This window comes from Myotis myotis, unplaced genomic scaffold (assembly GCF_014108235.1).
Source record: "Myotis myotis isolate mMyoMyo1 unplaced genomic scaffold, mMyoMyo1.p scaffold_m19_p_4, whole genome shotgun sequence".
Lineage (NCBI taxonomy): Eukaryota > Metazoa > Chordata > Mammalia > Chiroptera > Vespertilionidae > Myotis > Myotis myotis.
Window position 1 is genome coordinate 32418881 of NW_023416346.1, and position 25222 is coordinate 32444102.

Below are 25222 nucleotides of genomic sequence, written 5' to 3' on the forward strand. Positions count from 1 at the left end.
ATGTGCCCTGACCAAGAATTGAATCGTGACCTCCTGGTTCATACGTCAACGCTCAACCACTGAACCATGCCAGCCAGGCAAGACTGGCTTATTTCACTGAGCAGAATGTCCTCAAGGCCTGCCCATGTTGTAGCACGTGTCAGAATCTACTTCCTTTTTAAGGTTGAGTACTATTGGCCAGGGTCACTTTTCAGGGTCCCCCTCTCTTGCTGGGCTCCCAGGAGGACTACTCAGGGTGTGGCTTATTTTATAATGTACAGGGTTCGGTACCTTCTCGTCCCTTTTCTGATCTTGGAGATGGGCCATCCCTCCCCAGAAGGCCCCCAAGGCAGGCTTTTCCTCCAGGAATCCCTCAGGCATTTGCCCTGACCCCACAGGAGGACTCCTGGACCTAGTAACTGCCCCTTCCCAAGGGGGCTCTGGTAGACAGCGCAGGAAAGAAAGCCCTGAAGCTGCAAGTTAAGAGTCCCAGCATTTCTAATCCTGACTCTGTCACTAATATTCATTCAGGATTCAACAGATAGTTACAGGGTGGCCACATGTACCAGGCAAATTCTTACTGTGTGATCTTGGGCACGTGCCCTGCCTGTCTGGGTCTCAGTTTCCTCATCAGGAAAGCAGAGGAACTGGGCTAATGGGTGTCTAAGGCCCCCTCCAGCTGTAAAAATAAGTGAATGACTAAATCAAGGTGGCCCTGTATCCTGGGTGTCACCTGGAACTTCCCAACAGCAGTGGGCTCGAAATGTGGCAGCCATCGTTGGGGCCGGTTCATGCCCACAGCTCTACAGATGTTTGCTCTCCTCATGGTGCGAGACACATGAGGTATTTTCAGGTGTCTCCTGTGTTTGGGGCTCAGGGGAACGGCACCTCTGCTCTTTCCCCGGGAGCCCATCATTCTCTGGAGTGCTGGGAGAGCATGCTCCTACCCTGCACTGGCCTTTCTTTTATAGTCAGCACCTCTGAACTGCTTCCGGATTCAGACCCTGCTCCAGCCACCACTCTGCCCAACTACCTGTTTCCTGTCTCTGAGCCCAATGCCATGAACAGTGCTGGTGACACTGGTGACCAGGAGGGGCATTCTCTGGAGGAGCAGGTCTCCAAAGAGGAAAGTGCCAAGAAGACTGGAAAACCAAAGAAGAGAAGTAAGAGAGAGAGAAAGAAATGTGTGTGTGTGTGTGTCTTCAAGGAGCGGGTGGTAGGAGAGGGGCAGTCAGGGAAAACATAGGGTTGAATGGGTGGAGGCCCACAGACACATTAAGAAGACAGCTCTCTGGTATGGCAGTGGTGGATGAAAAGGCTGCCCTTACATAAAGTAAAACCTGGCCTTATTGCTTGGTCCACCCATAGCCTGACATTTCCCAGCCCGTTCCTGTCTGCTCGGCATAGAAGTAAACTCTTCCAGAAGTGCCGATGAACCCAGTGGATAAAATCCTAGGCTGGGTGTTCAAACACCAGGCCTGGCCCCCATGGCCAGTCCCTGGCCCCCTGGGGGCCTCTGCTGTGTGCTTTGTGTTCTTATCTTCCTTCTGAGAGCTCATGGAGCCGAGACCATATATGGGAGAGGACTTTGGGCTTTCCCAAGCCCTGTGTTATTGATTTACTCGGGTGATGGCTGGTTGAGACTGCCTTGTCATCATGGCAACCAAAACCCCAGTGTCGCACTCACCTGCACAACAGTCATACCTTTAGGCTGCCTTTTCATTCCAAAAATTAGCCTAGGTGGATTCTGATCTAAAAGTGACTCATTGCCCCACATCGTACTGCTGTTCTGGGGCCTGAAAATGAGGGCAGGTGCACATACCTGGGAGCTGTGGCCAAGGAGAACGATCCTGGGATCTCCCTTGTCTGCCTTGTCACACCCAACTTGATAAGCTCCAGGCCCTCCTGCTTGGGAGCCCGGCCTGCAGCACTTGCTGTGGTCTCAGCCTCACCCTGCTCTCCCCTTCTCCTCAGTCCGGAAGACAAAGGGCAACCGCAGTACCTCACCTGTCACTGACCCCAGCATCCCCATTCGGAAGAAATCTAAGGATGGCAAAGGTATGGCTGGTAGTCAGGGGAGCTGAGATGGGAAGGGAGCCAGGGTGCCTGGGCCACCTCTCACCACCTGGTCCTCTTCAGGCAACACCATCTATTTGTGGGAGTTCCTCCTGGCACTTCTGCAAGACAGGAACACCTGCCCCAAGTACATCAAGTGGACCCAGCGAGAGAAGGGCATCTTCAAGCTGGTGGACTCCAAAGCTGTGTCAAAGCTCTGGGGGAAGCAGAAGAACAAGCCTGACATGAACTATGAGACAATGGGGAGGGCCCTAAGGTAGGAGCTGCTGGGGGTCCTTGTCCTGGAGGAGTGACCACACTCTTCCTCATGTGCAAGGAGGCCCTCCTGCTATAGGGTCTCCTAACCTTCCCATCTGCTTGCCCTAAGCCACTCCCCAGGCCCCCTCTGGAAGGAACAATTCCCTCCCTCTTGAAGCTCTGTCCTAGCCTTTTTTTTCTTGATAGGAGAACATTTTATGGCCTCCCATCCCCAAGAAGGTCTTCCTTTTTTAAAAAAAAAAATGTATTTTTATTGATTTCAGAGAGAAATGGAGAGGGAGAGAGAGATAAGAAACATCAATGATGAGAGAGAATCATTGATTGGCTGCCTCCTGCATGCCCACTACTGGCGATCAAGCCCACAACCTGGGCATGTGCCCTTGACCAGAATCAAACCCAGAACCCTTCAGTCTACAGGCTGATGCTCTATCCACTGAGCCAAACCAGCTAAGGCAAGAAGGTCTTCCTTCACATTCTTCAAGCCAGAGAGCTAGGGAGATGGGCCAGAGTTACCCACAGCTGGTGTGTCACACTGGAGGAGTGCTGAACACCCCCCCCCCATTATCCATCCATTCTCTCTCGTTCTTCACTCACCCCCTGTCCTCTGCTCCAGTGCAGGGTGGGGGTTGGCATTTGAAACACCTTTTTATGGACCCTTTGAGTCCTCAGGAGATCTCAGAAATTTCATAAAAGTCTTCCAAGTCCAAGCGTTGGCCTTCCCACTACCCTTGTCCTTGAGCTCCCATCTGCCTCCTGGCCAGGCTCCTCCTCATGCTTGCCCTGCCCGGAGGGTGGTATGCCCCTGGCTAACTCCTCAACCCTTTTCCCCAGATACTACTACCAAAGGGGCATTCTTGCCAAAGTGGAAGGGCAGAGGCTGGTGTACCAGTTTAAAGAGATGCCCAAGGATTTAGTGGTGATTGAAGATGAGGACGAGAAAAGCGAAGTGGCAGAGGCATCCCCAAAGGCCTCCACCTCCACCAGCACTACCCGGCGAGCCAGCTCCAGGGTCTCATCCAGAGCCGCTCCCCAGGGCAAGAGCAGCCCTCCCTGGGAGAAGCCAAAGGTTCAGCATGTCGGTCTGCAGTCATCTGCAAGTCTGGAATTGGGCCTGTCTCCAGATGAAGAGATTCCCACTACCTCCACCGTGCTGGTCTCTCCACCAGAGGGCCAGGCCAAACTCACCAAAGCTGTGAGGTAAGGGCACCCAAGTTGTCATGAGTCTTCCCATAGTTCCTTGAGTTGTGGGGAGCAGTTTTCAACTTCTTGCAAAGCTCTGCTGCATGTCCAGCCTCATGGGATCCTCGCAGGACCCTTGAGAAGCCAGTAGGGCACTTGGTCAAGAAAGCAAAAGCCTGGGGTCACACACCAAAGTGATGGCAAAGTCAGCTCTTGACCTGGGGGACTTGTGTTGCCAGCTAGGGCTATTCCTGCTATCCCAGAGGGCTCCCCAAACAGACAGCAGGGGCCTCCACATCTGGGCCTCTCTCCTAAGCTTCCCCCACTCCAAAAAAGAGGCAACAGAGAATGTTACAGGGATACCCGTCTGCTTTCCTCAGGCCCTCCAGGCCCACATGCAAAGCTCTTGATACCTCTTGTCCATGCGAAGTGCTTCCAATTTTCCCTGAAAAGGTTGGACTTTGTCCAAGTTGTGTGTATGTAGCTCTCACTCTGCTGGCATGAGTCACTGAGATGCGCTTGTAAGGAGAGAAGTTGGTAGAATGGAGCAACGAGGAACATGGGCTCTGGAGTCAGAAAGCCTAGATGTGAGTCCCTCCTACTAGCTGTGCGACCTAGGGCACGTGACATAACCTCTCTGTGCCCCAGTTTCCTCAAGCTGTAAGATCAGATTATTAAACTTATTCAACTCGTGGGCTATTTTGTTTTGTTTGTTTGTTTGTTTTATTGATTTCAGAAAGGAAGGAGAGGAAGAGAGAGTAACTTCAATGATAAGAGAGAATCATTGATCGGCTGCCTCCTGCAGGATCCGGAGGATCGAGCCCGCAACCCGGACATGTGCCCTGACTGGGAATCAAACCCTGACTTCCTGGTTCATAGATCGACACTCATCCACTGAGCCACGTCGGCCAGGCAGCCCATGGGCTATTTTGAAGATAGAGGAAAACAGCGAATGTCAATCATTTTGAGTGTCCCTGACGAAGCACTCAATCAATGTTAACTGAAAAACAAAACACCTTCGACTCCTTTCCTCCTGTGCCCTCCTCTCTAGCCAATTGGGAGGTGCCTCTTGCCTTAACCAAATCTGTTTTCTGTTTCTTCTCAGTGCTTCTTCAGTGCCTGGCAACATCCACCTAGGAGTGGCCCCTGTGGGGTCAGCCTCGGCCTTGACCCTGCAGACAATCCCCCTGACTACAGTGCTCACCAATGGCCCTCCTGTCAATACTACTACTTCAACCCAGCTTGTTCTCCAGAGTGTTCCACCTGCTTCGACCTTCAAGGACACCTTCACTTTGCAGGCCTCCTTCCCCCTGAATGCCAGCTTCCAAGAGAACCAGGTGGCAGCACCGGGGACTCCACTGATTCTCAGTGGTCTCCCCCAACTTCTGGCTGGGGCCAACCGTTCGACCAATCCCACAGCAGCCTCCGTCGCAGGGGCTGGAGTAGCAGGGCCCAGCTCTCAGCCCCCGGGGACTGTCATTGCTGCCTTCATCAGGACTTCCAGTGCCACAGCAACCCCTGGGGTCAAGGATGGGTCACTGAGACCCAACTCATATGTGCAGGGCATGGTGACTGGGGCCCCCATGGAGGGGCTGCTGGTTCCTGAAGAGACCCTGAGGGAGCTTCTGAGGGATCAGGCTCACCTTCAGCCACTTCCAACCCACGTGGTTTCAAGGGGCTCCCACAATCTGAGCCTTCTGGGAAACCAGACTTTCTCTCCTCCCAGCCGCCCCACTGTTGGGCTGACCCCGGTGGCTGAACTTGAGCTCTCCTCAAGCTCAGGGTCCCTGTTTATGGCTGAGCCTAGTGTGACCACATCTGGGACCCTACTGACTAGATCCCCAACCCCAGCCCCCTTCCCATTCAACCCCACTTCGCTCATTAAAATGGAGCCCCACAACATATAAACAGAGGGGTTGGGGAAGTGACCCACCAGGCAAAGCTGAGCAGCATTTTCATATGGACTGCCTCTAGCAGACTGACAAGTAGCTCGCCTGCCCTTACATTTTGGTGGAATGTCAATATACCAGACTCCCCCATCCCTCACCTCTGCTTGAGGTCACATGGCCAAGCCATGCCCAGTTTGAGCATTTCTGGCATCAGACCATGGCCCTCAAGAGCACTAGGGGATATGCTCTTGCCAGGGAAATGGGCTGGTGCGGTGATGAAGGGATAAACCTCCTGAGAAGTTGGTGGCCAGGGTGGGTGCAGGGGCTTCATGGGAAGATCCATGTTTGCCTGGCTGCATTTCACATCCATGTTCCCTCAGCGGGGAAGTGACTATCCCATATGTGAATATCTCGGTATGTATTCGTGTGTACTCATGAGACTGTATCTTCGTTTCTTTGGAGAGGACAAGGGTGCAGCCGTGAGGTCTTTAAGAACATGTGTCTCCGCGCGCACATCAGCCGCAGAGATGAGGATTTGTTTTAAGGAAAAACATTCCCTAGTCCCCTTTGTACAAACCAAGACTCATTTGTTCTGAGACTATGGGGGTGCAGGTTGGATCCCCCAAATCTGGAGAGATGTCACAGAGCTGGAGCAGGTCAGGGTAGAAGAGCTCCCATTGGTGTATACGTTGGAGCAAATGCAGTTCTAAAGGACAGGAGAAGGCCACGTGGGATAAAAGCATAAAGAGAGGAAACTCAGCCCTCTGGCGCAGCCCCCCAGTCTAGACTGAGGGCTTCTCCCTGGACTTGGCCTCATGGCCCACCAGTCACTTGCCAGCACGCTTGGAACCTTGACCGCTGTGTTGAAGGGTTAGATAGGGGCAGAGTGCCCCTCCAGAGTTAGACCCAGCTGAGTACCCAGGCAGAGCTGAATTAATTAAATGTTTGCACCGAGGGCTGGGGCTGTAAAACCAGGCTTTGCGCCTGGCCTGCACCCCAAATTCTGGGTTCCCTCTTGATTAATGTCGCTCCTGATATTTTCCTGCTGTCAGGCATGGTGGGGATAGTTGTGTTAGCAATGTCGAATGGATCTGCCTCCATCACTGTTCATATGTGCCTGCCGCGCAGCCAGTCTTCTACTCACCTCGTAAGTTTGCCAACCCACCTGCCCCCACTGTGGCTACAGCAGACGTTCATGTGGACTGTCGCCTCTCTTCTCCAACTTTCACTCCTGACCCTGATTCCTTCTTCCTCAAGGAGACAGGAGCCAGCAGATGTGAGCCCCCACGGCACTTCTGTCTCTACATGGCTTCTTGCTTCCCTCTTTCTTCTTTCTAAGGGGCAACTGATTCTCTCTTAAAGTCAACTCCTCCGCCTAGGGCCTGGATCTCCTCCCCCTCCCTTCTTGGCATTAGCCTGCCTCTCTCCTGCCAAGTGTGGGGGGCAAAGCTAAGATACGTCAGCCTTGGAAACAATTGTTATCTGGTGAATTTGGTTAATGTGAATCAGTGCCTCAGGACCTTTGCTATGTCCTCGGTGCAAAACCATCCACTTGATCTAACTACCTCCCCAGGTTGCTCTTCTCGCTCTCCTTCCGGTCACTGCCAAGCCCACTATCGCCCTCTCTCACTTTCTTCTTGTTTTCCCCCATGGGGTGGGGAAAGTATATACGGTTGTGCAGGTGTATTTATTACACGTCTCCAGCACTTGGCATTAAAGTGCCTTTAAAAAAATAAATAAATCAGTTTATTATGACAATTTCCTGATGGTGGAAAGTAAAGCATTTTGAGAAAGTTTCCTTTTTTTCTTTCTATTTTTTTGCATAAAGACGCTGCATGGGTTGGGGTGGCCCTGTCTCACTCACCAACTCCATAGAACTCATCATCTGAAGGTCACTGATATCTTCATGGTGACATCAAATGCGTTCATATTTCTTGGCCCCTGTGAACCCTTACAACATGTCACACTACTTCCCATCACCTCCTGCACTAGCCGGGCTCAACTGTGCCCTTTGTCGCCCAATTCTCTGTGCAGTGCTGGCTCCGGATCTACCACTTTCGGTGTGGGTGTCCCCAAGGGTCTCATCCATCCTCTTGGCTCTGGATCAGCATTTTGGGGATGAGTCCAACATCTAGAGCCACAGCCCCCACGTTTCTCCCCAGCTCCTGGCTCGCATGCCCAGGGGTCTGTTGGACATTTCCACCTAGATGCCTGCCAGGTCCTCAAAGGCAGCCCCTCTCCCAAAAGTCAATTTGAAAGTTCCCACATATGCACACAAGACCTTTCCAAGAAAAAAAAAAAAGCTGTCATGACTTGCCTATTTCTGTTCATGGTGCCACCATTTTTCTGACTTTCTAAATTAGACATTTCAGAGCCATCTGAAGGCTGCCTTCACTTGACCCTGTCCCTTTCCCCATCTCCTGAAGTCCAGTGCCATTTACCATGTCTCAGACCTTTCTTCCACATTCCCAGAGCCTCAGACTACCCAGAGCTTAATCCCCTCCCTCCCTAGACACATCCAGAGCCCCACTGTGACCTGCCTTGTCCCCTCCAATCTGCCAGGGCACCAATTCTGATGTGCTAGAAAGCTTTCAGGGGCTCCTCATTGCCTACAGGGTGAGACTCAGGATAACCTCTTATCCATTCTAGGCAGCTGGGCATTAACCCTTTTATTTGCTGACTCATGAGTCAGTCCAGGGGTCCTGGAGAAGGGGTGAGGGGGGCACATTAAGACTCAGGGCAGTAGCTCCAAAAGTATTTTGAGCGCAGCATCAGCCCTGTCTTCAGACAAGGTCCCAAGTCCTTGACCTTCCAGCAAGGTCCTTCACCATCGGGTCCCATCTGACTTCCCCAGTCATTTTTCACATTGCTTCCCCCCACCCCCAGTGTATTGCTCCTGCCAAACCAATACACTTGCTGGCCTTTGAACAAGTTTAAGTTTCCCACTTCTGTGTTCAAATTTCCCACTTCTGTGTTCTTGCTTTACCTGGTTCTACTTAACCAGAATGCTCCTCCCATCCCGCTAGTACCAACCGAATACTATCCATCCTTGGAAACTCAGTTCCTGGAAGCTGCCTTCCACAGTTCTTGTTTTGAAACTTGTAGCAATTGCCACTCTTTTGGCAACTGATCACAAACAGCCTGTGACATCTCCTTTGTTATAATCACAAACTGTTACTTAAATCTTCAACGACCTGGACTTATTTAGTCACCCCAATTAGTGTGTTACTTTCTGAGGGGCGGGCGGCTATAGCACCCACAGAGCAGGGCACACTACATAAGAAGCATTTAGTGAACATCAGCAAACGGTTACTGATTGAGCTGGTGAGTGATGGGGACCAAACTTTGAGGTAGGTGATGCTGACCTCCCCTTTGCACAGGCACCCACCCCAGGTGCTCCACTGCCCAGGGCCCGCACTCCCTGGCTCAGTGCCCTCATGGCCTCCCCACCCCCAGCCTCCACACCCAAGACTTGTTACTACTTTGAATGTCCTCTACCCCTAAAGAAACTTCCCTGTCAGTTTCTTTCCTAACTCAAAGTGTTAAATTAGCTAATATGATAAACTAACCTGTGCTGATATTGTTATGGGAGAAGGCTAGAGGAGAACCAGGAGACAGGTTTCTTTTAACCAGCGTCATGTGGCAACAACATCCCTGCCTTTGTGATGGTTTAATGGAGTCAAGAGACTCGCTCCTCGCCCCCAGCAACTGATGTATTACTCCCCCCTTTGGGCTCCCACAGCACTTTGTATATACCTCTTACTGTAGCACTTAGCACATGTAGGTCCTTAGTTATATGTCTGTTTCCCCTCCAATAGACTGTGAGCTCCTCAAGGACAGGGACTGTGTGTTAGTCACTGATGTATCCCCAGCGCCTAGCACAGTGCCTGGCACACAGTAGGTGCTCAATAAATGTTTATTGAAAGAATGAATGAGTCCTGTATATGATCATGGGGATTGTGGCCCTATGCTGTGGCAGGCAAGAGGGGAGGAGGACAACCCATATTGGGGGCTACCACAGCTTTTTTACTTCTCATATAACACTGCAGGCAGCTGCTTCCTTTGCCTGGGTCTGTGGCCACAAGGAGCACAAGGCTGCTTCCAGCTGTGCCTTGCTGTCACCAGGTGTTGCGGACAACTCTGAACTCCTGCCCTTAGCTGCTGCCCCTTCCTGGGACAGCCTCATGACCATTTCCTCATTCCGGAGTGGGACTGAGTGACAGAAAGGTCAGGCCCAGTGGGAGGGGCAGGACAAGAAGTTATTCTCACGAACATAGGTCTTTCTGACCCCATCACATATTTTTAAAGATGCCACTGCCTCCAGCTCCAACGTTGCTGGATTTGAGGCAAATGAGCTTATTCCTCTCCAGGCAGCTCCCAGAGCTGGGAGGCCAGGCAGTTGCAGCCTCCCAAAGCCTCGTCCCTGGCACGCAGGACGTGGGGGCCGATGTCCAGCAGGGGGCGCTGTCCAGCCAAGGACAGCGGGCTGGTGGCCCCAAGGAGCCCAGGGAAAGAGAGGCAGCGGGGCGGGGCCTGCGGCTCCCGGCAGAGGCGGACAGGGCCGGCATCTTTTAGTCTCTATGTCTTGACCCTGCGCCCCCAACTATCCCCGGGTGACTCTGACCCCCGCCAAGGCCTTCCATGGCTCAGTAGCTTCGAACTTTCCCCGGCTCCCGCCCCCTCCCTCCACTTTCCAGGGGAAATGCAGGTCTTGATCGGTGGAATGCCCTCCTCCCATTGGCTGGCCGTGCTATGGCCCCGCCCCTGGCGCTCCCCTCCCCCAGCCTCCCTGATGAGCAGGTGAGCACGAGGCGGGCCCAGCGGCCCAGCAGTCCAGCTGCCACGCTCTCCGGGCCCGGGCGCGCGTGTTCCCGAGGCCGCTGCTCCAGCCGCAGGGCGCCTGGCCTGGCCCACCTCCCCTCCGTAGCCTGCCTTTAACTACACTTTCACGCAGCGCTGCTTTCTACCTTAAAATCGGAAAGCGATCGGGCCAGGGCGCCCGCTACATCGGTTTGGCAGCGGAGGGCCCCGACTGCCCGCTGCGTGAGCCCGGAATGTATCTGCGCCCAGCAGCCCGACGCTGCAAGCTAGCCAGCCCCGCCCCCCCCCCGAAATCCGTGGTCTAGGGGAACACGTGGAGGCCCGCCCGTCGCGGGGTCCAGAAAGCCAGAGCACTGCACGCCCCCCCAATTCCCGCCCTCCTCTCTCTCTCTCTCTCTCTGTCTCTCTCTCTCTCTCTCACACACACACACACACACACACACACACACACACACACACACACACCCACCGCGCGCGCGTGCGTCTTAGCGGGGTGGGACACAATAGAAATACCTAACGAGCTTCCTCCCCCTGCCCCCCTCCCCGTTAGAGATTAGAATAAGGAAGGGGCAGGGGTTTACTACCCAATCCACCCCCACCCCATCCAGCCACCCAAATAGGGATGCAGACATAGCAGATGGTCCTTTTCTCCCAGAATATGGACCCTTGAATAGGACCTCCATTTCAACCCCTCACCCCAAAGAGGAACAGTCTGGTAAGAACGTCATTAACTAACTGTAGGTTCATGACCTGGGGCGTGTGGGAGGAACTAACTTCGAGCTGAACAGCCATGTTTACTCAGTATGATTTTCTTCCCTAGTCGGTAAATTGAGCCCCATTTGGCAGATGGAGCAACTAAGGCTCGGAAACATTAGGTTCTCGCCCAAGGTTAACCAACCTAGGTGGTAAGTTGTGGAGCTGGCCCTTTCCCCTAGACCGGGTCGGCAAACTGCGGCTCCCGAGCCACATGCGGCTCTTTGGCCCCTGGAGTGTGGCTCTTCCTAAGCCTTAGGAGTACGCTAATTAAGTTAATAGCAATGTACCTACCTATATAGTTTATGTTTAAAAAATTTGGCTCTCAAAAGAAATTTCAATCATTGTACTGTTGATATTTGGCTCTGTTGACTAATGAGTTTGCCGACCATTGGTCTAGACCACACTGAAAGTATTAGGAGGTCATTTCATAAGAGGCCACCGTCTTTGCCCCAATTTTCACCAGGGATGCAGATTTCATATCATCGTCCATACCTCCTGCTCTGATCTTCCTAACCTGGGCTGAAGGACAGAGGACTCAGGAAAGGTCTGGGGAAAGGAACCCAAAATGGAGGTAAGAAATAAACTGCTGTTTGGTTCCACTTTTAACTCTGCCTTTCTCCAGGGGACCAAAGGGGTGTGAGCACCCACACAACCAAACCAAATGCCTGTAGCTGTCCATGGCTCCCCAAACAACTATTCCTTTGGTTCATTCTGACTTTGCCACAGCATCTCCTTCCTGTCTTAAAAGGAAATCCTTGTAGAACCCCCACCACTCTCCCTTCATCTTTTTTTTGGGGGGGGGAATCTCAAGCAGTTACCTTTTCCTCCCTCTACCTGCCCCACCTTCAACACATTTTTACCAATTTATTAAAACAAAAACAAACCCTGTCACTACCCACTACCCAGTTTAAAGTTTCCCATCCTTCTGTATCACCTAAGGCAAAAGTCCAAGCTGTGCTTCTTGGCATGGCCAGCAGGGCTCCTGTGCCCTCCCTCTCCATCTGTCCCTTCCAGCCGCAGTGACACTGAAATGGGTTATAGTTTCCTGCACATACTACCTTGTCTCCAAGACTTTGCTCAGATTGTCTCCTCAGTTCAAAGATTTTTTTCCCTTGCCACCCCTAATTCCTACTTTTCTACTAAAGTGTACGGGCATCACCTCTCCCAGAACGTCTTTCCCACCACCCCAGTGCCCTTGTCCATCTTTTTGAGCTCCCAAACCACCCTGGGCCTAGCTGAGCCCTGACACTCACCACATGGCTTTCACCACCTATTGACATATCGGAGTTTGGCATATCTGCAAGTGCCAAACAGAGGACTCTTGCCCAGAAATCAGTACTGTTATGAGGCTGTTTGGAAACCTAATAAAGCAACTATACTAAAGGTCTCCAGCTGTCCAGCATGGCTCAGTGGTTGAGTGTCAACCTATGAACCAGGACCTGGTCATGGTTCGATTCCCGGTCAGAGCACATGCCTGGGTTGAGCACTCCATCCCCAGTGTGGGGCATGGAGGAGGCAGCTGATCAATGATTCTCTCATTAATGTTTCTATCTCCCTGTCTGAAATAAATTATATATATAACTAGAGGCCTGATGCACGAAATTTGTGCAAGGGCCATGGCCCCGCCCACCACGGCTGGGGGGGCCTCTGCCACCTCTGCCTCAGCCCCACCCACTGCGGCTTTGTCTGGAAGGACGCCCGGAAGGACATCCCTCTAATTAGCATATTATGCTTTTATTATATAGATTAGAGGCCCGGTGCACAAAAATTTGTGCACTCAGGGGGAAGGGGGGGTCCCTCAGCCCGGCCTGTGCCCTCTCGCAGTCTGGGACCCCTCGGGAGATAACGACCTGCTGGCTTAGACCTGCTCCCGGGTGGCAGAAGGCAGGCCCAATCCCTAGGTGCAGCCCCTGGTTGGGCTCAGAGCAGGGCCGATTGGGGAGTTGGGGCGCCGCCTCCTGTCATGCACAGAGCAGGGTGGATTGGGAGGTTGCGATGCCACCCTCAGTCATGCTCAGGGTAGGGCTGATTGGGGGGTTGGGGCACTGCCCCCTGTCACACTCAAGGCAGGGTTGATGGGGAGGTTGCGGCGCCACCCCCTGTCACGCACAGAGAAGGGCCAATCAGGGGGGTTGGGGGCTCCATACCCTGTCACACACAGAGCAGGGTCGATCAGGGGGTTGGGGAGCTCCCCCCTGTCACGCACAGAGCAGGGCCCATCAGGGGGTTGGGGAGCTCTCCCCGTCACGCACAGAGTAGGGCCGATAGGGGAGTTGGGGCACTGCCCCCTGTCACACACAGAGCAGGGCGGATCACGGGGTTGGGGTGCCGCACCCTGTCACACTCAGGGCAGGGCCGATGGGGAGGTTATGGCTCTACCCCGTCACACACAGAGCAGGGCCTGTGGGGGGCGGTTGGGGCGTCGCCCTCTATCACCTGCAGAGCAGGGCCGATCATGGGGTTGGGGTGCCGCCACTGTCACACTCAGGGCAGGGCCGATGGGGAGGTTATGGCTCTACCCCGTCACACACAGAGCAGGGCCCGTGGGGGGGGGGCGGGGTTGGGGCGCTGCACCCTCAGTCACGCTCAGGGTAGGGCCGATTGGGGGGTTGGGGCACTGCCCCCTGTCACACTCAAGGCAGGGTTGATGGGGAGGTTGCGGCACCACCCCATCACGCACAGAGCAGGGCCAATCAGGGGGGTTGGGGAGCTCCCCCCTGTCACGCACAGAGCAGGGCCCATCAGGGGGTTGAGGAGCTCCCCCCTGTCACTCACAGAGTAGGGCCGATAGGGGATGGGGCACCGCCCCCTGTCACACACAGAGCAGGACGGATCAGGGGGTTGGGGTGCCGCCCTCTATCACCCACAGAGCAGGGCCGATCATGGGGTTGGGGCGCCGCCACTGTCACACTCAGGGCAGGGCCGATGGGGGAGGTTATGGCTCTACCCCGTCACACACAGAGCCGCAGGGCAATCAGGGGGTTGGGGAGCTCCCCCATATCAGGCACAGAGCAGGGCTGATCAGGAGGTTGGGGCGCCTTCCCCTGTCACGAACAGAGCAGGGCCCATAGGGAGGTTGTGGCCCCACCCCCTGTCACACACAGAGCCGCAGGGTGATCAGGGGGTTTGGGCGCTGCCCCCTGTCACGCTGATCCCGGTGCCGGGAGGCCTCGCGTCTCCGCTGATCCTGGTGCTGGGAGGCATATTACCATTTTACTATATAGGATAGAGGCCTGGTGCATGGGTAGAGCTGGCTGGTTTGCCCTGAAGGGTGTCCCGGATCAGGGTGGGGGTCCCCACTGGGGTGCCTGGCCAGCCTGGGTGAGGGGATGATGGCTGTTTGCAGCTGGTCACACACCCTTCAGGGTGGGGGTCCCCACTGGGGTGCCTGGCCAGCCTGGGTGAGGGGATGATGGCTGTTTGCAGCTGGTCACACACCCTTCAGGGTGGGGGTCCCCACTGGGGTGCCTGGCCAGCCTGGGTGAGGGAATGATGGCTGTTTGCAGCTGGTCACACACCCTTCAGGGTGGGGGTCCCCACTGGGGTGCCTGGCCAGTCTGGGTGAGGGGCTGAGGGCTGAAGCTCCCAACTGCTCCTTTTTTTCTTTTTTTTAATTCTGGGCCAGCTTTAGCTCTGGCTCCAGCTCTGAGGCCTCTGCTGCTGAAAGCAGGTATCTGGTTTGTTTGGGTTCTATAATCTAAACAATGTATAACTCCAGCTCTGAGTTCCCGGCTCACTGAAAGCAGGTTTCTGGGGTTTTGTTTAGCTTCTATATTTGTTACAATGTTTCAAACTGCAGGCTCAGAGGCCGGCAAGGCAGGCAGGGAACGTTGGTTTCCTCAGTCACTGAAGCAAGCAAGCCTCATGTTAGTTTCAAGCTGCCTGGCTGCCGGCCGCCATCTTGGCTGGCAGTTAATTTGCATATCACCCTGAGTAGCCAATGGGAAGGGTAGCGGTTGTACGCTAATTACCATGTTTCTCTTTTATTAGATAGGAGGATGTTAAAGGGTCTCAGGATCAGAAAGTTGGGAAGCAGAGGCCAGTGAGAACGATTCATGCTGGGGACCAAAGGGGTTGATAATCCTCCATCTGGTCAGAAAGACTCTGGTTGAGGCTGATTCTGAGGCTTGAGAAAAGAGAGCAGCTCACTGTTCTTTCCTGGAGATGGCTGGACTTCAGTTGGCCAAACATACAGATCTGGCCTATACACTGACAGGGCTCTCCAGAGACCTAAACCACAATGAGAGGCCCTAAGAATACTGCTTGAAATGGCCCCATCATAGGCCTATCAAACATCCCCTTCCCCTCAAACAGTACTTTCTGGAGCCAGTGGTCAGAAGGAATCATAGCTTCCACCACTGTTTTTCAGAAGTGGGGAGAAAAGTTCTAAAACCCAGGGCATCCAGGCAAGTAGAGCATCTTGCCTCCATAACAGCTGGATCTTAGGCAACCAGAACCTCGGAAGGTCTGTACTATGTGGGTGGGCAGCCAGGACACTGGCACAACAGTGAGGGCTGTGGTGAGACCCTGCAGTCAGACGCCGATGTGGGTGGTCCAGGGCAGGAAAGAGAGGCAGGAGGCAGGTGATTTCCTTGAGTGAGAGAGGACCATTCCTCACAGCCACCTCCCGCCAACGTGCCTGTACATGCACACACATACATATGCACTCACATGCCTGCACACACACACACACACACACACACACACACACACACACTCAACCAATAGAGGTAAGCAATTCTCCCCACCAGCCAGTCCCCCAGGACTTGCTCCTCCCTTTCCTTTTCCTTTTCCTTTTTCCTTTTTCCTTTCCTGTCCTTTCCTTTCCTGATCCAGCCCCAGTGATGTAAATGTTCACTAGCCACTCCAGCTTTCCCTCCTTAGTTGTACCTTGAAGGACCCAAAACTGCAAAGCAGGATCAGGAATTTCCCCTCTGCCCTCCCCACAATGCCCATCTTCTTCAAACACAGAAAAGCCAATACAGAGAGTAAAGAGAGACAGGAGACAGAAGCCCTGACACAGGTTTTTCAGTATGCAAGTGTTTTTGACTCCACAGCCAGTTGCTTAAAATGAAACATAAAGGGCAGCCAGAATATACACCCAAATGCAAAAAAGTAAAGGCAAACAAAATAAACCACAAAATACCATGAACCCCAACAAAACAAAAAAATTAAAACCCAAAACCCCTCAACTTTATATATATATATATATATATATTTTTGTTGTTGTTTTAAAAGGGAGAACAACTTCAAAACCATCTGGGCAGTTTGATGGGGGTGGGGAGCAGTCCTACAGAAGGGGGCTGAGACCCTCCCCTTGGAACAAAGAACAAACACAATACAAAGAAAATAACCACCAATGCTCCCGAATGGGTCAGGAGTCTCCAGAGAAGATTGTCCCCATCCTCAAACTGGCTTTTTTTTTTTGTCTTTTTTTTTGTCTTTTTTTTTTCCATTTTCTTCTTTTGTTGTTGTTGTTTTAGCACCTGTACAATAAAACTGTACCATCTCCAACCAGAGCTGGCCACAGCTAGGCCCTCCTGCCTTTGGATGGCACATACTCTCTACAAGGATTGTTCGGAAAAATAGCAATTGGTAGAAAAATAAGAACAAGAGTGGGAAAGACAATTCCACACGGGGGTGGGGTGGGGACAGGGAAGCAGCCCAAGCTCATCCCTCTCTCTCCCTGAACACGCCCAGTGCTGGAGGCTGCACACTCAGCCCCGGGTCCTGCCCGAGACCAGTCTTCTGCCCTCACCTAGGAAACAGCTGAGGCCAGACTTCACATCTGGCAGTCAACCCCAGAGCCCTCTGCAGATTCCAAAGTAGAATAGGGGGCAGAGGGAGGAGGAAAGGGAGAGAGGAAGGGGTCCTGTGAGTCTGGTGATGGAGAGAGATGGGGGAAAAGGGTTGGGAGCAGAGAGGCTCAGTATCCACAGAGGTTAAGAGCACACAGGGGTGGGCGGCTGGGGGTGCAGGGGGCATAGCTGCAGGAACACACCCATATTGTGCACTCTGAGGGTAGCAGTGAAGAAAGCACGAGGAGGAGGTGACCTCATCCTTCAGACCCTCTCAACTCTCATCAACCCCTCCCTCCCACGATGCTGTCTCTTCCCCAGTAAACACCAGTGTCAAGGTAGCAGGGCTGCTTGCTGCAAAGGGTAGGGGGCGATGAAACAGAAAAAACTGGGGGTAGGGGAGCACCAAAGCCTCAGGATTTACCCCAAAACCCCCAGCCCTGGGCCAGCACCAGCCACCTTCATTAGTCAAAAGCGGATGGCTCCCACCTCTCTCCACCCCCTCCCCAGTGGTGGTAGGGGAGACCCTGGGAGTAACTTTGTCAGAGGGAGGGAGGGGGGAGCAGCTCCAGAGCTTATCAACAGAAAAACAAAGAAAGGAGGTGAAGAAAGTCCCTCAATACAAGTTGTCTCAAATTATCACAGTGATACAGACTTATCAGAAACCAATGAAATACAAATTAAATACTAATAAAATAAATACTATGGAAGACAGAAGAACACAGGGGAATGGAAGGGGCGCTCAGAGATTTAGGCTTTTCTCCTTTCTCCTCCAGACAGGCCACGGCCACCCAGGGCCCAGGTTTGGTCTTAGTCATATACAAGGAGGCCAGTCCAAGGGACCCTGGTGCCACTTCCCACCACCCCCGGGACCTCTTGTCCTCAGATGTGGAGTTTAACATTCCACCCCCATCATCAACCACACAACAATAACGATGACAGGGAGATGAGAACTAATTGTAACGCCCCCCTCAAAAAAAAAAATCCAGTCACTAATGCTGGCGTTGATAAGGCGGCTTCTTGTTGGTCCGGATTATTGCCTCATTCTGCGGTCTGGTGCTGGGTGGGGGAAAACATGGACGGTGGGGAAGGGTGAAATTGGGAGGAGAAAGAAGAAAAGGGAGGAGCTGTTTTCCCCATCAACTGTTCCAGGGGTGGAACTCCACCTCGGACCCCAGGAGCCGAAGTATCTCGGGCTCATACCGCACCAGCTCCACAGTCTCCGAGGAGCCCGGGGGGCACTCGTCCATGGCTCCGGGCCTCTCGGCAGGGGTCAGCAGCTGACTGGAGGCCACCTGCCTGTAGAACTCAGCCTTGGGCAAGGTGATAATTTCAAAGTGCGGGAACCGGGCCTGGAAGATCCTAGAGGAAAGCTTCAGCCTCTTCAGGACGTCAGTAAAGAGAAACCAGTTGCAGGGCCTGCAAAAGGCAAGGATGGGAGTTAGGGAAGGGGGTGGAGGGGAAGTGGTGGGCGTGCAGGGAACACTCTGGAAGGCTCAGGAAGGCTGCCCATCTGGCAACGCCCCCCAACCCCCACTAAACGAGAGGCTCCTTGGGTGTAGCTGAGGCAAACATTTGCTTCTGCCCGCTCCACTGGCTGGCCCAGCTTTTCAGCTAAATGGCGAGCACTCCACCCATGACTGACCTCTTCCAAAAAGTGGGAGCAGGGGGGAAAGGGCCTTCCAGAACCTAAAACTCTTAGCAGGCTCCCCTAGGCCTTCACCGGCACCATGCCCCAGAATTGACCATCTGCGGGGTCCAGTTCTCCTCACCACTGACCCTTGCAGCCCCACTGGTTTCTCTTTCCTGTTCGCATTCTGGCTTCCCCTGCCTCCTTTTTCTCCAAGATCTTCCCCAGCAGAGGGGGGCCATGGAGAAAGGCCGAAACTGCGGGTAATCCAAAAGGCATTTCTCTTTGGCTCTGGAATGCATTAGACAAGTTTTTTCTCCAGCGGCAGCACCGTCGTTTCTGCAGGGCCGGAGCTCACATTACAGCCGGTCTGCCTTTGCTGAGCACACCCGACTGGGTGGCAGCCTGGGGACAGCTGAGAGGGGTGCTGGAGAGGCCAGTCATAGGCCAGCCGCTTGCGTGGACTAAACCAAGAAGCAATGCTGCATCCCCATGTCAGTGGTCCCTGCATCCAGGGCTTTGCCTTCTTGCCATTCAACTGTCCCACGTCCAGCCTTCGCCACTTTTGGCCTGTACTATATTACATATTACATCAGCCTCCTAGCTGGTTTCCTTGCTGCCAAGAGTCACTTTTCTGTTCCCCAATCCTCACTGGACCCTCTGTTACTATTAGTTTTCTAAAAAGAAACCTGACCTGTTCACTCATTCCCTAAACAGTTTTCAATGGACCCGCAGTACCTTCAGCAAAAAAAACACACCAAACTTCAAATTCTTTGGCGTGACATTATGCAAGACCTTCCAAGCATCATGACCCCCTTCAACCTCTTTAAGCCAATCATCACCCAACACACACACACACACACACACACACACACACACACACACACACAGTGTATCTTCCACCCAAGTGCCAGCCATTTGGGGAAGGACTAGCCCTGTTTTCTGAACTTTTGGAACCTGGGTGTCTCAGTGTCTTTGCTCATGCCACACCCTCAGTCCTCCTCTCCTCTCTGGCCTAGCTCAGATGCCATATTACCTGTTAAGCCTTCCGCCAATGTAGCTGCTTGCTCGTCCCACCCTCCACAGTCTCTGGCACTTGGTTCACACCCCTATTATACTATTTATAATGGAGCCCATTTCGGAAAGGTGCAACTGCTTAAGACATGTTTATGGAATTGAAGGTTCTACACAGTGCCTAAAACTTCTACCAAGACCCACAAGTCTTATCCCTAAAATGCAACACTTCTTCCAAATGAGTGAAAACTGTCATCTTACACAATCAGGGAATGGAGTGCTCTGAGTTAAGAGAAAAGGACTATAAATACCATACACTTGGATCATCAAAGAATGGCAAACCCTGCCCAGCTAGTGTGTCTCAGTGGTTGAGCATTGACCTATGAACCAGGAGGTCACGGTTTGATTCCCAGTTAGGGCACATGCCTGGGTTGCGGACACGCAGGAGGCAGCTGCTCAATGATTATCTCTCATCATTGATGTTTCTATCTCTCTCTCCTTCTCCCTTCCTCTCTGGAATCAATAAAAATATATTTAAGAAAAGAAGAATGGCAAACCCCCTAGAACATTGACACTAGTGATCAGAATTCAGGTTTGTTTTGATGATGCAGAAGGCACTCTGAACCCCACAAGGCCTCAGCAAGTCACTGTTTCACACCCCCCTACTTCTTGAAAAACAAAATTTTCACATCGTGCTGCAGCTGTGGGGCAGGGTAGATTCAGAAGAGGCGCTAGAAGATGGAACATCAGGAAAACCAGCGTTACCCACACCCAGCTCTTGACCAAAAAACCTCCCTGCCACCCTGCTTGCCGAGTGGCATGCCGCCCAGGTTGCTTGTGTTCTGTCCACACCTAGAGCACACAGCCCTGGTCCTTTTACTGCCTGGGCTCAAGATCCTGTTTCAAAGAAGGAGGTGCTGAATACTTTGGAGGAATTAATTAACTGTGCAATACTATATCCCAGAGGCCCAGCCCCGCCCTCAGGGATCAGCTTATGCCCAGAAGAATAAGGACCAAAAACCCCTGAAACTTGATCCCTACAGTGTCATCATATAGGCTATTTTTATTCTTATCTGGCCATGGGGGAAGGGATGCAAAGAAAGTGTGGTGGAATGGTTGGAGTCCTCAACGGAGGAGCTCACTTGAAGGATTCCTAAGCCACTGTCCACTCCTCCCTCTATTGTGGGTTTTCACTTAAAAAAAAGATCTGATATTTTAACAATAGATATCAAAGGAAAAGTATCCTTGAAAGTGTTTGCAAAGCTGTTTGAAATATGTGAAGAAGAGACCAGAGAGAAAATACTTGGTGAAGGCTAAGAAAAAAAGGACAATTCTTCCTTCATCACCCTAACTAGCACTGCCACACGCTGCCGTACGGCGAACCTGACAAGAACCGTGGCCCTGCAGGCTGCCCAACAGCCTTCCAAGTCATCAAATAGAGACTAAATTGGGTTCAGTTTAATGTTAAGTGTCAGGTAAATTCTAGTCTCCGACAATGGCTGATCCCCGATATAAAATACATGTTAATCTGAGATGATAGCACTGATGGCCATCCTCTCCCCAGCATTAAGTCTGTGAGAAAGCAGCCTGGGGATTACTTACAGACCCCAGGGGCCCCATACCTATGGCAACCATATATCCTGACCTTTCCTAGACTCTCGATTTCAAATATTCTGTCTGGCTGTCCCCAGAAACCACAAAAATGTTCCAGAGATTCTAATAGTTCAGCAGTCCAAATATCTCCCAGATCCTCTCTTTCACCCAGGAACAGCACAAAACTCCTCCAGAGAGTGAAGCTAGATTTGGGGTTTGGGAAATATATACGCTCAGCGTATGTAGAGCTTACAGCCCAGCCTCTGTTGTGAACATAACCAATCTGGGCTGGAAAGTGAGGATGGCCTTAGTCATATATTATCTTTCTCATGTTGCAGCATTTGTCTCCAGGTCTCGGCTTCCTTCTGGAGAATTCCACCCTCCAAGGAAGGCAGACCAGGGGTTGCCAGGATCCTGGCGCTCAGTCCCCATAGGTCTCTCAGACACTTACCCGTGGGACACTGACACTTGGAGGTTGTAGCAAGGGAGAAGAGGCTTGTCTGAGAGCTCAAACATAAAATCATCCTTTTCGCCATCATCTCCTTCCTGATCAGAACTCCCAGGGGGGTTATGTAGGAGGTCACAGGCAAACCCTTCTTTTTCATCTGTAAGGAGAACACACAGGGAATTAGGACTTAGCTAGATGCACAAAACGGAAGAACAGAAATGTTCCAACAACACAAAGGGGTATGGCCCTGGTTGGTGGGGCTGGGTTGGTTGGTGCTTCATCCCATGCACAGAAAGGTCTCGGGTTCGATTCCTAGTCAGGGCAGGTGCCCGGATTACAACGTGTTTGATCCCCAGCCGGGGCACAAACAGGAAGCAACCAATCAATGTTTCTCTCTCACATCAGTGTTTTCCTCTCTCTCTCCCCCTCTCCCTTCCTCTCTCTCTAAAAATCAATGGAAACATATCCTCGGGTGAGGATTAAAACCCCCCCAAAAGACAGCCCAAGCCAGTTTGGCTCAGTGGTTGGAGCATCGGCCTGAGGACTGAAGGTTCTCTGGTTGATTCCGGTCAAGGGCACATATCTTGATTGCAGGCTCTATCCCCAGCCTAGTCCAGCTCACGGTGTGTACGGGAGGCATTCAGTCAATGTTTCTCACATCAGTGTTTCTCTCTGTCTCTCCCCCACCCTTCTAGTCTCTCTAAAAAAATCAACTGAAAAATATCCTCCTCGGGTGAGCATTAACAACAACAAAAAGACAAAGGAGTATAAAGGTGGGTGATTAGAAGAAAAACAGCAAGCCTACAGAACCCTGGCCAGGGCCAAGGTTCGATAATCCCACGGCACATGAAAGTTCGAGCCCTGGAAGACAGTAATCTTTTGAGGCCAGAGATTCATTATACTACTCCACCTTTCAGTTGGAAAAAAGCAAGGTGATGTGAAGGATGAGCTGCTCCACTGCTGGAGATGAAAGCCTGAAGATACCATCATGGTCAAAGGCAAGGTTAAAAACACCTGCTCTTCACCCCCCCCCCCCCGCAATTTTCCAAAACCACCCCAACTGCCTGCTGGAATCTCCTAAAGCCCAGAGGGGGCTTAGCCAGCTCCCTTGCCCAGATGAGTGTGGGTGTGGTATATTTCACTCTGTCCCCACCTGCTCCTGCTCCAGCTCCCCTGAAGCTTAGAGGGTGGTGCTTCCCTCAGTCTGCAGCCCCTGGCCTGACGGTGAATGATAGACGACTGACACGGATAAAGACTGGCTGCTCTTCTCAGAGAGGAAAACTTGGGCCAGAAGGCTAAGGGCTGGGGAGATGGTAGCTATCTCAGAAACTGTATACCAGTGATGGCGAACCTATGACACGCGAACTCATTTTTTTTGGTTGATTTTTCTTTGTTAAATGGCATTTAAATATATAAAATAAATATCAAAAATGTAAGTCTTTGTTTTACTATGGTTGCAAATATCAAAAAATTTCTATATGTGACACAGCATCAGAGTTAAGTTAGGGTTTTTCAAAATGCTGACATGCCGAGCTCAAAAGGTTCGCCATCACTGCTGTACACATTGTGGGGCCAGGGGAGGGAGGGAGTGGCAGCTGCCAGATGAGGGGCTGGGTCTCTCTTGAGTGTGAGCAATACCACAAAAGGTGACAATGTGCATAGGGGTGGTGCTTCTGGCTGGGTTAGGACAAAACAAGGGAAGAGAAAGGGACCTTGGAAGACAGCAAATTAAAAATAAATACCCAGGGTGGGGTTGGTAGAGGGCTAATGATAGCTTTTTCCAAATAAGCAGCATCTCCTAGTTTAGGCCAATGGGTTCTGAGTCTGGGGGAGGCAAGCACTAGAGTTTGGGCTGAAAAGGTCTATAAGCTACTAACAGTAACAGGGTAAGAAGGTCAATTTCCACAGGGTCACTCCGGCCTTTAAGAAGAATTAGTGAAATACAAAGCAAATCCCACATCTCTGAGCCATAGGTAGGGGTGGGGGTGGGGGAAGAATCCCACCGCAAGCTTACCCAATACGGAACTGCTGTAAAAGTCCCAGGATACACCAGGATCACCCTCTGCGCGGCCCTGAAGATCCGAAAGGTGATCTGATAAAAGAAGGGAAGGCAGTGAGACAAGGAGGGTAGGCTGGATAAAGAATCTGAAGCAAAGTACATACACATGGGCTTAGGAACATGGGAGAAGGGGAGGACCACAAGAGGGGCTGGGAGTGATGAGAGAGTGATGTGCTTCTGGCTGTCAATCACAGGTTGCAAGCCAGCAGCCAGGAGCCAAGTCTAGCCCACTGACCACCTGGGGGTTGGCCCAGTGTTTTAAACAAACAAAAATTAATAATAATAATTAACATCCATCATTTTAAAACTGAGAGCTTTCACTTAAAAAAAATCCAGATTTCCAACTTCTCTTGAAAAAAATATTAGAAGATCTGGCAACACTGAATCCACATTCCTGCATGTCAACAGTTGGCTGGAAGGAGAGGCGACATGTGCTATTGTCCAATTCAACAGTCCCCACCCAGCCTGCTCTGCTCTCTTACAGGATCAGCCTGAAGGCATTTAGGTCTGGGATCCCTGCTTTAAATGGTGCAGGGCAATTACTCTGCAAGCAGAATCCTAGACCTATCCCAGGACTTTTAATTCCCTGCTGGTTACAATGTTTATTTATCCAAACCATTTTTTAAAATGTATTTTATTGATTTTTTTACAGAGAGGAAGGGAGAGGGATAGAGAGTTAGAAACATCGATGAGAGAGAAACATCGCCAAATCATGATCTCCCCAATTCAAAGTAAGATAAGGAAGCACAATTCCTGTTTCATCTTTGAAAACCATCTAGGAGCCCTAACCAGTTTGTCGGCCTGTGGACTGAAGGGTTCCGGGTTCCATTCTGGTCAAGGGGTAAAGGGCACGTACCTCGGTTGTAGGCTGGATCCCCAGCCCTGGTCAGGGACCCGTGTGGGAGGCAACCAATTGATGTGTCTCTCTGACATCGATGTTTCTCTCTCTGTGTCTCTTTTCCTCCCTTCCACTCTCTAAAAATAAATGGAAAAATATCCTCAGGTGAGGATTAACAACAACAAAAAACATCTAGGAGATGGCCAAGTTTATCCTCACAAAAACCTTTCACATGGGTGTTCAAGCAAAAACTAACACTCAAATGCTCACAGCAGCTCTGTTCACAATAGCTCCAAAGTGGAAACAACCCAAATGTTATTCAGCTGATAAAGGGATAAGCAAATGTGGTATATCCATACAATGGAATATTATTCAGCCACAGGGAGGAATGAAGTGCTAATACATGCTCCAATTTAGATGAAATTTGAAAACACCATATTAAGTGAAATAAGCCGGACATAAAAAGGCCATATATTATATGGTTCCATGTATATGAAATATCCAGAACAGGCACATTTAGAGATACAGAAGCAGATTGGTGATTGGGAGGGAACAGGAAGTGACTGCCTAATGGGTACAGGGTTTCCTTTGGGGGTGATGAGAAAGTTCTGACACTCGATAGTGGTGATGTTTGTACAACATTGTGACTATACTTAATACCACTCAATTGTACACTTTAAAATTCTTAGAATAATAAATTGTGTTATAAGTACTTTACCACAAAAAAATTGTAACCACCTTTTGCTTGCTTGATCTGAGGACAGACATCAGGTCACCACTTAGCCTCCTTGTTTCCTAGCTACGCTTCATCTAGTGGAACTGTTTCAATTTTCAGTCCCACGTGGACAAAAAGCAGGTCTTTAACAACAAATTCAATTGTGTCA

The 25222-nt window shown here is 51.6% G+C and overlaps 2 protein-coding genes and 1 long non-coding RNA gene across 13 annotated transcripts in view; 2 read left to right on the plus strand and 1 right to left on the minus strand.

The window, feature by feature from the left end:
- Positions 1–9309, plus strand: part of ELF4 (E74 like ETS transcription factor 4) — a 46137-nt gene extending 36828 nt beyond the window's left edge. For all 4 annotated transcript variants that reach the window (XM_036304523.1, XM_036304524.1, XM_036304522.1 and 1 more), the window contains 5 exons: positions 951–1142; positions 1954–2037; positions 2119–2311; positions 3145–3510; positions 4598–9309. In XM_036304523.1, coding sequence (XP_036160416.1) covers positions 951–1142; positions 1954–2037; positions 2119–2311; positions 3145–3510; positions 4598–5399 — 1637 coding nt within the window. In that variant the 3' untranslated portion in view covers positions 5400–9309. The remainder of the gene's footprint in view (positions 1–950; positions 1143–1953; positions 2038–2118; positions 2312–3144; positions 3511–4597) is intronic.
- A 1333-nt stretch (positions 9310–10642) lies between these two features.
- LOC118653846 lies at positions 10643–22877 on the plus strand. The gene is made up of 2 exons (XR_004966904.1): positions 10643–11529; positions 22137–22877. It is a non-coding gene; the product is annotated as an uncharacterized LOC118653846 (long non-coding RNA).
- The window catches only part of BCORL1 (BCL6 corepressor like 1), a 67194-nt gene continuing 57705 nt past the window's right edge, over positions 15734–25222 (minus strand). For all 8 annotated transcript variants that reach the window (XM_036304676.1, XM_036304677.1, XM_036304681.1 and 5 more), the window contains 3 exons: positions 23456–23533; positions 21445–21598; positions 15734–18175 (listed from right to left, as the gene is read on the minus strand). In XM_036304676.1, the coding sequence (XP_036160569.1) occupies positions 17896–18175; positions 21445–21598; positions 23456–23533 (512 nt within the window). In that variant the 3' untranslated portion in view covers positions 15734–17895. The remainder of the gene's footprint in view (positions 18176–21444; positions 21599–23455; positions 23534–25222) is intronic.